At 42.3% G+C, this 14,933-nt stretch overlaps 1 protein-coding gene across 1 annotated transcript in view; it reads left to right on the top strand.

Moving 5' to 3' along the window:
* itpr1b (inositol 1,4,5-trisphosphate receptor, type 1b) overlaps positions 1 to 14,933 on the top strand; it is an 87,110-nt gene that overhangs the window by 27,237 nt on the left and 44,940 nt on the right. The window contains exons 22-37 of the mRNA XM_078283845.1: positions 463 to 656; positions 745 to 871; positions 976 to 1,030; positions 1,148 to 1,313; positions 1,486 to 1,653; positions 1,889 to 1,933; positions 2,019 to 2,156; positions 2,440 to 2,565; positions 2,868 to 3,068; positions 3,525 to 3,776; positions 4,173 to 4,298; positions 4,516 to 4,644; positions 5,952 to 6,072; positions 6,204 to 6,388; positions 8,686 to 8,834; positions 10,807 to 10,918. Of these exons, the coding sequence (XP_078139971.1) occupies positions 463 to 656; positions 745 to 871; positions 976 to 1,030; positions 1,148 to 1,313; positions 1,486 to 1,653; positions 1,889 to 1,933; positions 2,019 to 2,156; positions 2,440 to 2,565; positions 2,868 to 3,068; positions 3,525 to 3,776; positions 4,173 to 4,298; positions 4,516 to 4,644; positions 5,952 to 6,072; positions 6,204 to 6,388; positions 8,686 to 8,834; positions 10,807 to 10,918 (2,294 nt within the window). The remainder of the gene's footprint in view (positions 1 to 462; positions 657 to 744; positions 872 to 975; positions 1,031 to 1,147; positions 1,314 to 1,485; positions 1,654 to 1,888; positions 1,934 to 2,018; positions 2,157 to 2,439; positions 2,566 to 2,867; positions 3,069 to 3,524; positions 3,777 to 4,172; positions 4,299 to 4,515; positions 4,645 to 5,951; positions 6,073 to 6,203; positions 6,389 to 8,685; positions 8,835 to 10,806; positions 10,919 to 14,933) is intronic.

The following is a 14,933-nucleotide window of genomic DNA, read 5'->3' as shown; positions in this document are numbered from 1 at the left end:
CAATAATTTTAGCAGGGTTTTTTCCCCCCCACCCTTCTAATTTCCCTGCTAATTTTCTATTGAATTCTACAGGAAAATTAGTAAGGATAAAAAATTGTCAAAGTTAATCATGCCAATCTTGAAGTTCTCAGAGCCGGAGCATGATAATAAAGAGAGATTGATTATCAGACCTTTGTTCACTTCTCATTTAGCCAACCATCACATCTAAATCCTCATACAAGTGCATCCAAAACTTCAGAGATCCTACAAAGTCTTAATCTGTCCAAATACTTTTGTGCTGGTGCTGTTTATAACTGATAATTCATTCATTGTGGCATTTCACATCCAAAGTATAAAGATGTCAAATTATCACACACAATATGTTACAAGTACCTAGGTAGCTCACTCAGTGAGCATGACAAGCATTGGTAATGTGAAGTTTCTATGTGAACGCGGTTGTTATGGGTCTCTCTCTGTATGTAGCTGGCAGTAATGTGATGAAGTCCATTCATGGAGTGGGGGAGCTGATGACCCAGGTCGTCCTGCGAGGAGGCGGCTTCCTGCCCACCACACCAACTCATCAGCCGGAGGGAGATGTGGTCAAAACCCAGATTGAGCCAGAGAGAGAAGACATCATGGTCATGGACACTAAGCTCAAGATCATTGAGATTCTACAGGTAGGTCATGAGGAAAGTGATACATCTTTGAAACTGAAGACCTATCCTTTTTGTCTGTATTGTAACTTTGTGTTTTCTTTTCCTGCAGTTCATTTTGAATGTACGGCTAGACTACAGGATCTCCTGCCTGCTCTGTATTTTCAAGCGTGAGTTTGATGAGAGCAACCCACAAGCAGACAACACTGCCAGTCAGGATGGAACCAACAATGTGACAGGTCAGATGCCTGGCATGAAGACGCTCTATAAGTATTTTTTCCCACATAAATGTTGGAAAAAATAAATGAAATGTCATTCAAAGAATTGCTTTAACTACCTCTAGGAAATCTTGACTTTGAGAACATTGAGGAGCAGGCTGAGGGGATCTTTGGAGGAAGGTAATCCATTGGTGGTCTCACCAAAGCTTTAGTCAGTGCCTAACAAAGGCTTGAAGCAATGCCTCACAAGCTGCTGTTAAGTTTAAGTTTAAGTAATTTCTGGTCCTCTCCTTTCAGTGAGGAGAACACTCCATTGGACCTGGACGATCACGGTGGTCGTACCTTCCTAAGGGTCCTGCTCCACCTGACCATGCATGACTACCCTCCCCTGGTGTCTGGAGCGCTCCACCTGCTCTTCAGACACTTCAGCCAGAGGCAGGAGGTCCTCATGGCCTTCAAACAAGTAGGCCCCAACATGCTGGAACACATTTTAATGTCTCATCATGTACAAACATGGGCTTGTAATCATAAGTACACATTTCAGTGTAACACTAGAAACCAAGAAAATCAACGATGCCTGAGATTAAGTTTAAGTTCCAGCTTGTGCAAATGTCCACCCATTCTCTTAACCTCAGGTCCAGCTCCTGGTGACCAGTCAGGATGTGGACAACTACAAGCAGATCAAGTCAGATCTGGACCAACTGCGTTCCATTGTGGAGAAATCTGAACTGTGGGTCTACAAGAGGCAAGGAGAAGATGGGATAGATGGGGATGGACCTTCAGAGTCTGACAACAAAAATAAGGTAGTACCATATCACTGAACAAAAAGAAAAAACAAACTACATTTGGTAAACAAGTGAAGAAGAAAAGTTATATATATAAAATAATTATAAAATGAATATGCTGTGACATAGCCTACACCAGGGTACTGCTACAAAGCACACACTATGTCTCATTTTTCCTGATTATTCATATTTCTACAAAACTTCCTTGGTCTCTGTTGGTTTACAGGGTGATTCATGTGGTTCAGACAAAAAGAAGACAGAAAGCACCAGCAGTTACAACTACAGGGTTGTAAAGGAGGTACACTAATTTGTATTTTCATCGTATTTTGTTTGTGATGCTGTGTTGGCTGTAATTAAAATCCTCCTCCTGTGTGTGTGTTCAGATCCTGCTGCGTCTCAGTAAGCTGTGTGTTCAGGAGGGAGCCTCGGGGAAGAAGAGCAAGAAACAGCAGCAGAGGCTGCTGAGGAACATGGGAGCTCACAGTGTGGTGCTGGAGCTCCTGCAGATCCCGTATGAGAAGGTGCAATCAGATATTGTATCACATGCAAAATGAGCAGAACGATTTTATAAAGCACCATTTAGCTTTCGTACATTTGCACTTTTACCTCTTGTAAAACACAATTTTGAATTTTTGTTTGGAAAAGTGCTATATAAAGATTGTAATCTTTATTGCTTTTATAATTAGTATTATTGTTATTATTATTCGTAGTAATAGTAGTAGTAGTAGTGGTGGTAGGTTTTTTATAAGTACCTTGTTTTTCTGAAAAGCATTCCTAAGTATGATGCTGTGTTATATGCACTAGGGTGAGGATGTCCGCATGCAGGAGATCATGAAGCTGGCTCATGAGTTCCTGCAGAATTTCTGTGCTGGGAACCAGCAGAACCAGGCTCTTCTCCACAAGCATATCAACCTGTTTCTTAACCCAGGGGTAAGTACTGTAGGTATTCTAAGGATATTCCTGGGATTGATCAAACCTGAAAAATCCAGCAGTTCACCGCTATTCTAAGCCCATAATTAGAGTTTAATTTCAAAAACACTGTGTATCCATTTTGGGAAAACACATCTGAAATTCACTCAGTGTCTGTAAGAATCTATCCAGTCTATGTTACTATTTTGTCAATCAATGACTTAATTAATGCCATTTTGCTATTAGTCGTTATGGATGAGAAGGTGTCGTTTTGTGTCTACACTGATATGCTGGACCTCGTCCCTTCTCTTCCTTTCTCTCAGATCTTGGAGGCAGTCACCATGCAGCATATCTTCATGAATAACTTCCAGCTATGCAGTGAGATCAATGAGCGTGTGGTTCAGCACTTTGTCCACTGTACTGAGACCCACGGTCGACATGTCCAGTATCTCAAGTTCCTGCAGACCATTGTCAAGGCGGAGAACAAGTTTATCAAGAAGTGTCAGGACATTGTCATGGCTGAGGTGGGGCTCCATGACCTGTAGGGTCATTTTATGCTCTTTTTGCCAGCAGAAAGAAATGTATTGGTAATACTAATAGAAGCAGAACAAGATGTGCTGGTAATACTAACGAAAGGAGAAAGAGATGTAATGGTAATGCTAACAGAAGCAGAAACAGGTGACAGTGATACAGTGATACTAATGGAAACAGAAAGAGATGGAATTGGGATACTAATAGTAGAAGCAAGAGGTGTACTGATGATACTAATGGAAACAGAAAGAACTGTACTATGATGATAGTGGCAACAGAAAAAAAATACTGGCGATACTAATGGAAACAAAGAAATACAGTATACTGGTGATACAAATGGAAAGAGATGTACTGGTAATACTAATGCAAACAGAAAGAGATGCACTGCAATACTAACTAGATGTTTTGGTGATAACAGCTCTCTCTCTCTGTGACTCTCCCCCACTCAGCTGGTGAACTCAGGTGAGGATGTCCTGGTCTTCTACAACGATCGAGCCTCCTTCCAGACGCTGGTCCAGATGATGCGTTCGGAGCGGGACCGCATGGATGAAAACAGCCCTCTGATGTACCACATCCACCTGGTGGAGCTGCTGGCCGTCTGCACCGAGGGCAAGAATGTGTACACCGAGATCAAGTGCAACTCCCTGCTGCCGCTGGACGATATTGTTCGGGTGGTCACCCACGAAGACTGTATTCCTGAAGTAAGGATAATGAGCGGTTTTGTGTACTGAAGAAAGCTGATAGGGATCAGAGAGGGGTCTGTGTAGGTGTGTGTGTATGTATGTGTGTGTGTGTACTCACAAAGAAGCTGTCTATTATATAGACAGAGAAGCTCTTGTCTTCTGTATTACAGTGTTTGTCATGTAGACTGCGTTTAAATCACAATACAAATATCTCTCTCTAATGACACCAAATGTATACATCTTGCATGTTCATAGTTTCAGACACCACAATTATGGTTGAAATTGTTTTGGTACTTTTGGTACTTGTTTTGGAAATTGATGTTTGGGTGTTTGAGAGCAAGATGCTGTCCATCATTGATAAAAAGGCTTCATTAGTGTTGTATGTCTACACCTTTCTGCTCTCATTCTCTCCAGGTGAAGATTGCCTATATCAACTTCCTAAACCACTGCTATGTGGACACGGAGGTGGAGATGAAGGAGATCTACACCTCCAACCATATGTGGAAGCTGTTTGAGAATTTCCTGGTGGACATTTGCAGGGTAAGACAAATTGCCCGCGGCATCTCACAGTAAGACAGGGGGATCGATAGATAGAGAATGCTCTTTTGAATTAAATGTGGATATTATGTCATGGGTTTGGATGATTATGCCAACACAGCGTGGGGTGAGCATTTTTTTACCTGTCGCCCACATAAGAAACGGGAAGTGTGATCCAGTGACTGTGCATCATGCTAACCCCTTTTCTGTCCTTGCCTAGGTGTGCAACAACACCAGTGACAGGAAGCATGCAGATACCATGCTGGAGGGTTATGTAACGGAGACAGTCATGAGCATCGTCACATGTTTCTTCAGCTCTCCCTTCTCTGACCAGAGCACCAGTCTGCAGGTAATGTGAACTGTAGCGTAGCATTTGAGCTATATATAATAAACCTTAAAGCAAATTGCTGTTGTCCCGTGAAGACCATGTATCTCCAATTTTCTCCACTGACCCTTGTTCTGATGAAAACCTTTCAAAATCATTGTATAAACTCAAAAATACATGACGGTCAAGCTAAAAACAAAGCTTTTCCTTAAAAGTTGACATTTTGGAGACACATGGGTTTTCCCAACAGCGACAAAATGGTCTCACAATTGGCATTTACAATCTTGAATCGATAGTTCATTTATTTGTTTGACAATTGTTTAGATATCTTAAGGAAAGAAACCCTCCTCACAGATACGTGCTGTAAATATGACATTCTTCCCTCTGTGTAGATGGCTCGCCGTTTGTATGTAAGTAGCGGTGACGCTCCCCCACGTTTGGTTTCCCAACCCTTGGGTGTGTTCCTTATCGACAGACTGTGATTGTTAAGAAGTAGCCGATCCTCACTGTGTGGGTTTTCACTTTTTCATAGCTTAGTCAGCACACAGACTCTGTTGTTCCCAGATCTGTGGGTGTGTTGCACAAGGTCTTGCTGGGATGTGGCGCAGATGATGCACTGACACACCATGGGCACTCTAGTTATTAGTTTGAAAGACCTTGGTTTACTGGTGTCCTGCAGCCCACTACTTTCCCTATACATCGTGACCACTATCTTCCATAGATTTTCAAACAGTGAATTTGTGGTTTAGTGTTGCACACATCACCCTAGACCCTGTTGTGCCTTTTATGGGTGTTGTGTTTTAAGTTGGCTCCGTTAGAAATCCCTGATTTTGATGTAACCCTTTGCACATTCTGAGAATTCTGTTTAATGAAGTGTTCCAATACATGATGACGTCACAACCCTCTGTCTCTCATAACAGGCCGCCATTCTTGGAAAGATAACTGAGGTATTTATTGTACTCAAGGGCTGCGGCCAGCTGATAGAATTCATTGGTCGTGGTGGTAGAGATGAATCCGTAACCGCTGTTAAAACACTGGTCTGATATGCTTTGTTGGGACTGAATATGCACATAACCAACTGGCTTACTGGACCTGAAGCTGTAGACCCTTCCACTCTAGGTGTAATAGTACCCTTGAAAAGTCTGGCACACATTGGGGTATGTGGGTTCAAGAGCTAGTCAGGGAGTTTGATAGTCACCTTACTGGTTGTTTAATTCTTATTCACATGTTTATCTCCTCTATTTATTCTATACTGTATGTGTTTTCTTTTCCTTCTCTCCCTCTCTCTCATTGTGTCACTCCTTATTTTTCTTTTTTTCTCTGTCTTGTAGACTCGCCAGCCGGTGTTTGTCCAGCTGCTGCAGGGGGTGTTCAGGGTTTACCACTGTAATTGGCTCAACCCTCTTCAGAAGGCCTCGGTGGAGGCCTGCATCAAAGTCCTCTCAGACGTGGGTAAGATATCACACTAACACTGCCCACCTCCTGCTGGAATAAGCTTCTTTCATGGATGTTTTCATATTAGGACATTCTGGCACATATTCAGACTATATAATAGAAACATTTACATCCTTCCTTCCACCCAGCTAAGAGCAGAGCCATTGCCATCCCAGTGGACCTGGACAGTCAGGTGAACAACCTGTTTGTCAAGTCCAATAATGTTGTGCAGAAAAGCATCCTGAACTGGAGGCTGTCGGCCAAGAACACGTCCCGACGAGACTCCGGCCTGACCACCTCCAAGGACTACCGCAACATCATAGAGAGGCTACAGGTCAGGCTCAAGTTTGTTAAAATTCAGATACAATTATGTCAATTGAATAGTGTAGAAGTTGGGGCCTTTCAAAGTTTCAAAGTGAAATTTTGAGCTTTAAATTAATAATAGCGCTTCCATCAGGCCAATCAATCAACGCCAGAACACAGTGTCAAAAGGCATCATCCCTCCAAGGTCTGTCAAAATTAGAGTAGTATCTGAGATATTGTGTTTGAGTTTAAACTTTTAAACTTTAATTATATCACTCTCATTAGGCCAATCAGTGTTACTTTTTAAATGCTTGAACACAGCGCAAAAATGCATCATCCCTCCAAGCTTTGCCAAAATCGGACCTGTGTTGTCTGAGGTATCGGACGGACGGACGCAGCCTGATCCATTGTCACCACCCACCTGATATCATTACGTGGACAAAAATGGTTGAGTGAATAAGACAAATAATGAGCAATATGCTGTGAGTTCATGCTTTCGGTAACAAATAGGGCGAACAAAATACTGTAGAAATGGTTCCCAGTCACTCTCTGGGAAAAAAACTTGTTGTTATTAATGGCTCTAGCAGCTGCATACGCCTCATTTTCTAGTAACCCATGACTCAGTGTTCACTGGAAGTCTGGACATTCTTTGACCTGGCTGGTTGACTTCAACTGTTATCGCTTCTTACACAGGAAATGGTTTGCTTTGACTGAATGGTGAATAATCTTCTTGGGAAATAAATAATTATGAGACCAGCCTCGTTCAAGAATCCTCTTTAGGTTTAGGTCTGAGTTGGTTCCATATTAACCAGCCCGTTCCCAGAAAGGAGAACAATGTGATTCCTAAACCTGTCATCCTCGCCAGTCCTTTGTTTATCTGGCATTGATTTATTGTGAATTTATCTAAATGCGTACTTCTACACTTTATAGTGTCCCATTCTCCCCCTCAGCAGATAGCCCACACAATACTAAAATCAACACCAGCAGACTTCGATGATGCAACTTTACTGATTTGCATATTTCAACACTATGCATCACCAGGGAGTGCGTAGAGAAGTGGGACCTTGTGGCCACAGCTCATAGACACCTTACACATGTTTTGTTTTGTTTTGTTTGATGTCGTGTCTGGGGAACTGGATATGTCAACTTCTGCTCTTCTTCCATTCATTCATGAAGCAATCGTGGGGATGCTTTTGAGTTTGCCAGCGGTTGGATTTCTTGGGTGAAATAACCCATTTAGATACATGTACAATTGATTTTAAAAGTCCAAGTCAGAGGCTCAGTTGCCAGAGGAGTAATGTTAGACCTTTGAGTAACAGTCTAGTTGTATTGCTTGGTCCCTGCATACAAATATTTCTGCAAAACTTAACTGCGGCAAGACAGTCCAAATTTAGATGACCCAAGATAGGGAACTAATTCGGTATTAATATGGTTGTAGTAAATGCACTACTTAAGACATGCTATTTTTCATCTTAAAACATCCAACTATACATTATACTGAGGTGGTTTATCTATTTGTTTGGATGTACATTTTTAACCAGCATGTATCAAATTGGTTGATTTCATTTTGGGTTGTAACAAGTGATAATAAAATTGGTTGAACCTTTTGAAAACCATTTTGAAATTTCCCTGACAATACACTTCAAATCAGGATTTTACTTGTACTTCAATGAGGTAATACATTCTTAAAAATAGGGTTACAACCACCTATATACCAAATTTAAGTCAGAGGAAAATGTAAGTAAGCATGATTCCTCATTAAGAAATAAGATATGTAAGCAATTTTCTTCATAAATTGATAGATTATAACTAGTTGGTTCTAAGTCAACTGCATCTAATAATATATCAATATGATGTACAATTAGTTACTGTTGTGAGTAATTTGTATAGTTTCAACACATTCATCTCAAGAGATTCTTTCAATTTTCAATGGGGCTGCTAAGTGTTTATTCAAAAATTTTGGTATTATCTTCTTGAAATGTCTGCTGTGTTTTGACACTTTAGGATAATAATAATAAACTGAGATGGCTGAGGGACTTTAGCATTTTAAATACTGTGTAATACCTGTGGTAAAAAAAAAAAAGCAAAAAGAAAACATGAAAAACCAAAGAGGGACTTGGGCTTAATCTGATGAAGACTCATTCGAGCTGTACTGCGTTGGTCGGTTTTAACTTTTCAGGTTGCCAATGTAAAATAAAGGCTTTTAACTTTTCAAACAGTACCTGTTAACCATTTCCAAGAATCGCTCCCAAACAGTTGGTCCTCTAGTGAAAATACAGTTTTTCATCCTCTGTCTTAGCTCTGGTTGTATGTCTCTGTGCTCTGCAGGACATAGTGTCGGCCCTGGAGGACCGTCTGAGGCCGCTGGTCCAAGCTGAGCTCTCAGTGCTGGTGGACGTCCTGCATCGTCCAGAGCTGCTCTTCCCCGAGAACACAGAAGCTCGCAAGAAGTGCGAGAGCGGAGGATTCATATCAAAGTACGTTTAAACCACACAACTCGGCTTCAAGTAGTCTTCCTCCTCCCTAAGATTAAATAATCAACACTGAGATTGTTAATATGTATATGATCAATAAGATGTCTTAGATGTGTGATTCTGAGTTTGTTTTAGATTTGAGAAATAATGGCCACCTTGACCAAATAAATCTTTGGGACTTTTCAAGCTTTTGTTTTTTTACTGAATGGCAGATTTGTCAGAATATCAGCTTTGTGGCAGCGTATGCACAAAAGCTGTGGGCTTATTCTCTGTACTGCACTAGCGGAGTACAGTAAATGAGCAGGATGTACCCCGAAGTAGGGGTGTGCCATATCGTATCGTTCATGATAATACCGGTATAATTTTTAATATGATAAAAAAAATTAATATCGTGATAATGGCAATATTCCGACTTGTTGACGTCACACCGCTACGCTGCGTAACGGTGTGACGTACGTTACGTGCGTTACGCACAGCAACAACAAGCATGGCTGAAAGCAGCTCCACGGTGGAGGAGTTAATTCCAAAAAGGGGAGCGACTTCAGTAGTGTGGAAGTGGTTTGGTTACAAAAGAGCAGATGTACAACAAACCACGGTAATATGTAAGCAGTGCAAGAAGACTGTAACAACAAAAGGGGGCAATACATCAAACTTATTTCACCCCCTCAAGCAGAAGCACCCGGTTCAGTACGAAATCCCGCGAGGAGAGCTCAACAGCTACTGTGAGTTCAAAACCAAGCAGACAAAATAACTGAGAGATTATTTTTTAGTTTTTACTGAATATTTGAGGGCAAACTGTTTTGTTTATGCTGACATACAAAACTATAACACTTATTTTGTTGCAATTGTGTGTTCTTGAAATGAATAATAAAATATTTTTCAGTATTTTGACATATCGTCAAGAATATCGTTATCGCAGAAATACCCTGAAATATCGTGATATTATTTTAGGGCCATATCGCCCACCCCTACCCCGAAGTCTTAACAGCGACCCAGGGCGTCACTCTCACATGTGTTGCACGCACGTAGGCACGCATGCACACATGCAAAATCTGTGTTATGTTGTGCCTGATAAGTTGCCTCAGGTTGGATTACGGGAGACGTGGCTGGACACTTGCAGCCGTTATTGTTGCGGGGATTAGCCTACTACTCAGGGCTGCCACAGGGGATTAGCTTGTGGAATGGCACGTGAACCTGCACCAGCTCTCTCTCAGTTAGGACACTGACGCACAGCACCGGGGAATCAGTGGGGACTCAGCAGGCTCCTTACAGAGTTCTCTGATGGGTAAAGAGATCTGCCGGGGAAATTAGGACAGCACGTTTCCCGGACCCCTCGACCTAAATTGAGGGACGCTTGAATGTATTTGGATTCTTATGCCTCAGTAGTGCATGATCTCCAATGCACTAATCGACCCCTGTATACCTTGTGTAAACTAAAATTTGTTGTTCTATTTTACAATGTTGAATGTTGACATCACAGTGTTGAATGGTTATATTAAGGCAAGCAAGTTCCTTAAGCTTATTTTTTCAAATAGCACAAACATCTGAAGCAGGGATGGGATATTATTCCTTCATTGCATGGCGCTGCGCTGCACATTATTATTGGGTATATTTTGGGTATGTTCTGAACACTACTTATATATATTGTTGGGAATTGCAAGGTCTGCTGAGGTAAAACAAAGGAGTGGATGAGCAGCATTGTAATGGAGTTTTATTAAAGAAAAGGTATAGAAGCTCAGTGCATTAAGGAAAGTTTTTAGACCAGGCCATTGAAAGCGAACAGTCTTACCAAGGCTATCAACACATTTAAATATGCTATATGCGTGTTTGGGGCTAGAGGAGAAGCATTGCAGGATGGAAATGTGATAATCATATAGGATTAGAGGTGTGATCACTGGTGGTAGAGTGTTAGGAGAGTCGCTGTCTTCCTGTACTCAATTATATCTACTGACGCTTCTCTCTCTTCCCCGACCAGACTGATCAAACACACCAAGCAGTTACTGGAGGAGAATGAGGAGCGTCTGTGTATCAAAGTCCTGCAGACCCTGAGGGAAATGATGACCAAAGACCGGGGCTATGGGGAGAAGGTACCTCCTCTGTTCCTGTTTCACATCATCTACCTGTACTCTTCCCCAAGGTCCCTCCACACATGGGTGTACCAAGAGTTGAAACCGTGTCATGACATGTCAGGAGACAGTTGCCCCGTCCCACTGCGCAGAGTTTAGTGCAGGGCTGAGGGGGTAAAAGGGGTCAAAATGATATAAGAGGCTGACCTCTCCTTGGTCACCCCTGGAACCCATTTGGCACACTAAAAGGAAACGGTCTTTGTGTTATTTAGTCTGTCATTTGAAGTTACTGTAACCAGGGGAGTTTCTAAATGCTCTGTTGCGTTGTGTCCTGTTTTATTATTGGCAAATGTTGGCACATACTTAAGAAAAATAGATTCCCTCACTGCTTTCCACCCAAAATACAGAATATCCTGAATCCAAATGATCTAAGTAATGGACATCAACTGGGACTATTAACAACACAAGCATGCTGCAACTTCCTCACTAATACACACCATTTTACACACCATTCAATGGCCTCTTGTACTAATCTCAAATTAATAGATCCAACTCTATCAGCTTGTTTTCTGACCAGCGTTTTAAAGCCTCAATCCACAATGGCAGTATGGCTCCACCTGTTTGAAATGCTGTCAACCCGCTATTGGCTTTCTTTATGTTTTAATTCATGACATTTTTCTCTTTCAAACTGACAGACAGAGCTTTTGAGCTACTTGTGAGTTTTACATGTATGCTTTAAAAGGTTTGCTACAGAGGCTTGTGGAAGTTGAAAATCCCAAATTCAAACTCCTAAAATGTAAATGTATACACCTAAAATGTATATGGCCAAATTTTTTTCTGGCTTGGGGCTTTAACACGCTGTCATTTCACTGTTTTCACTAACTTGACACGGTGTGTGCGTGTGTGTGTGTGTGTACATTTCTGACAAGCCGAGCTGTATCTCACTAATCTAGCTCTACTAACTCTCTGCTCCCTATACTTTTTCTCTTCCAGCTGATTGCCTTTGATGATGAAATGGATGTGGCTGAGGTTGATCATTTTCCTTACTACTCTTATTACATTTGATTTCTGTCTTCCACTAGTAGCGTAGATGTGCCTGTGCTGCAAGTAGACTTTCCAGCATCACCTTCTCTGTTGTGACATCTGTCAGCAGCTTGATCCATCCTTCTTTCTGTAGCGTGCCTGTAAGAACTCCTCCTATTCTCCATGTCAAAATGTAGTTCACCTGTAGCATGTCTAGCTCTCGTTATTTTTCACTAAAATGCAATGTGTCTGTCTTTTGTGGCTTTCTGTGCTTGTGTACTTTAAGCACACATATTGGAGTGCACTGTTTAAGTAAAGGAACTAGTTAGTTATTAGGAATTAGAGCCCTGTCCTAACGTTCAGATTAAGGATCCTTTTCAATTGAGTATATTCAGTATACTGAAGAATTCAGGCAAAGCAAACAGCGTTATTGCACTTAACCACTACAAAGTCTTACCAGATTGGAGGTTTACTTTTTGTGACTCCTTTTTTACGACTGTTTGTATCAAAACAGTTGTACAACTCGTAAAAGTCCTTTTATGAGACTAGCGTTACTCAACAAATAATTGCACTTTATTTCCTTTTGGCCAGTGACATACTGACACACAGATCTGAACATGGCTTAGTCATATTCCTTTGGGGTGTGTTGGCTTGTATCTGGAAACGTAGGCACTGGATATGTCAGTTATGGGAAGCTTGGAAGAGAGAGAGGGGGTGAGGGGGGGGGGTGTGGGGTAGCGTATATGCCGCGCAGCTCCCTTTTGATGGATGGTGGTCAGGGAGAGTATTCTTCTCCTGAGCCCTTTGCCACGTTTGCAAGAGCAGGTGTGAGTGTATATATAGCTGGGGCGACTCCATATATGCAGCACTAGAAACTGAATATCGCCCTTAGACCACAGGGGCTGGACTGTGTGTGGTGGTGTGCATGCTGTCCGTGTGGCAATGACCTGTGGCCTAGAGGAAGTGGAGAAAACAGATGTCCCCTCTCCGGTTTGTGATTGTGAGTGGCCCTCTCAGGGAATAGGGGCGACTTTGCCATATGGGTGGGACTAAAGAGGCATCACATTTTGACTGATGAGAAATTCCGCAGGACACCTGTCCCGCTCAAATCTGTTTACAGTCGCTGGAGGTTGCGTAATAATTATTCATTCCTTCATCACTGTCAGCACCAGTGATATTATAGATTGGGATTTTCCATTTGTTTCCGTTTGTTTTTTTGTTTTTTTTGGGTTAGGGTTTCTTTTTTTTCCTTCAATTTCAGTTTAATTTTAGTTTTCAGCGTGGGTTTGGTAGTTTTTGTTGAGTTTTTAAGTTTTACAAAGTTTTAGTTTCAGTTCTAGTTGCAGTATTTTTAGTGAGGGTGGTATTTTTAAAGGTGTAATGATAGAAGTTCAAAAGGTATTGTGCAATACAAACACATATTCACATACGTTTGTGTCGTTTTTTATTTTCATTTTAGTTTACGACAATGTTTTTTAACACCTAGTTTTTGGTTTTTGTCTTTTGTCTTTTAGTTTACTAAAATAACCTTGGTCAGCATAGCACAAATTGGTTTACAGCCTAATACTGAAAGATAAGGTAGAGTGATATGTCGGTGATTTGAGTTCTCTTGGATGCTTACTCTTTATATTCTCTGATTAAATGGATTCAGTCATTTAGCCAGGACTACTGGGAGGAAGCACGTGGTTAGAGCAAAACCAAGAGCTATATGAATATTTTATTAAATATACCGATATATTATCATTATTATGAATATGTGAGCCAGCAGGAAAATAACACTGGAGAGTGATGAACAGGCAGACAGTACAATATCTGAATCAAGAGTGTGGTGAGTGAGTGTGAGGGAAGTAAACAGTGATATTGGTTGGGGAAATGGAGAAACTGTCCAAAAGGGTCTTTCCACAGGAAAGGAATAGACATGCTCTGAGTCTTTCAGTCTTTCCTCTCTCTCTCTCTCTCTCTCTCTCTCTCTCTCTCTCTCTCTCTCTCTCTCTCTCTCTCTCTCTCTCTCTCTCTCTCTCTCTCCCTCCCTCCCTCCCTCTTTCCCTCCCTCCTTACATGCTGTATCTCAGTCATGGAAATCCCCAGCTTCCACAAAAACAGGACTGTTCTCAGAGACGAGCGCTTTGTTGTTTCACCCGCTCCTCCCATATGTAGTATCTCAAGAATGTACACATACTCCCTCAACCCCGCCAACACATGCTGTCTCTCTTTCTATCTCTCTCACACTCACACACACACACGCACGCACACACACGCCTAACCGATGGCTGGCAGCACGTGTGTGTATGCAGGAGGGCCCCCCAGTGGTCTAGTGTGTCTCTGGCAGCCCTGAGGCAGGCCAAAGCCCCAACTTCCCCTCAACAGCAGCGTTTAGCCCGCTGCTCCCATCTGACCTACCGCTACGGGAGAGCCACCCCACCCCCTACATGTCTCTAGGAGTGGATGCAGCTGTCAGTTATACTACTGTTAGATTGACCCCGCCGTGCCTCTGGTGGTTTCTCACCCGGCGTGCCCCGTCTGTCCGTTGGGTGGGTTTTTATGTGCGCGCACATCCAGGCAGAGTGATGTGAGAGAGGAATGACAATCCGCCTATTAGCAGAGGTTATTTAATTCTTCCAGAAATAGAACTTAGGCAAAATGTGAGCCAAGAGGCGACACCGCCCACGATCCTCGTCGCGAAGCTTGGATCGCATCATTTGGCGTGTGCGTTCATGTGCCGTCCCTCATGTGCACGCGTGTTCCCTCGTTTGAGAGACGGCGAGGGGTTGATGGGGTCAGACGGAGATGATGTCTCGCTCATATAGCGGTGATGTAATCGGGTTTGCTGAGATAATATGGCGATGGGTTTTGTGCCTGGGTTATGTAAGGGAGATGATTTCTATGCTGGGAGAGTATGGCAGTCTGTGTGTGTGTGTGTGTGTGTGTGTGTGTGTGTGTGTGTGAATGCGTCTCTCCAGCTCGCTCACCGTTTGTGTTAGTGCCAGCCGATCTCAATCTCCTCATTGTTCTG

Source organism: Centroberyx gerrardi, chromosome 5 (assembly GCF_048128805.1).
Source record: "Centroberyx gerrardi isolate f3 chromosome 5, fCenGer3.hap1.cur.20231027, whole genome shotgun sequence".
Classification (NCBI taxonomy): domain Eukaryota; kingdom Metazoa; phylum Chordata; class Actinopteri; order Beryciformes; family Berycidae; genus Centroberyx; species Centroberyx gerrardi.
The sequence above is the reverse complement of the archived record's forward strand: the minus strand, read 5'-3'. Positions and strand labels throughout refer to the sequence as shown.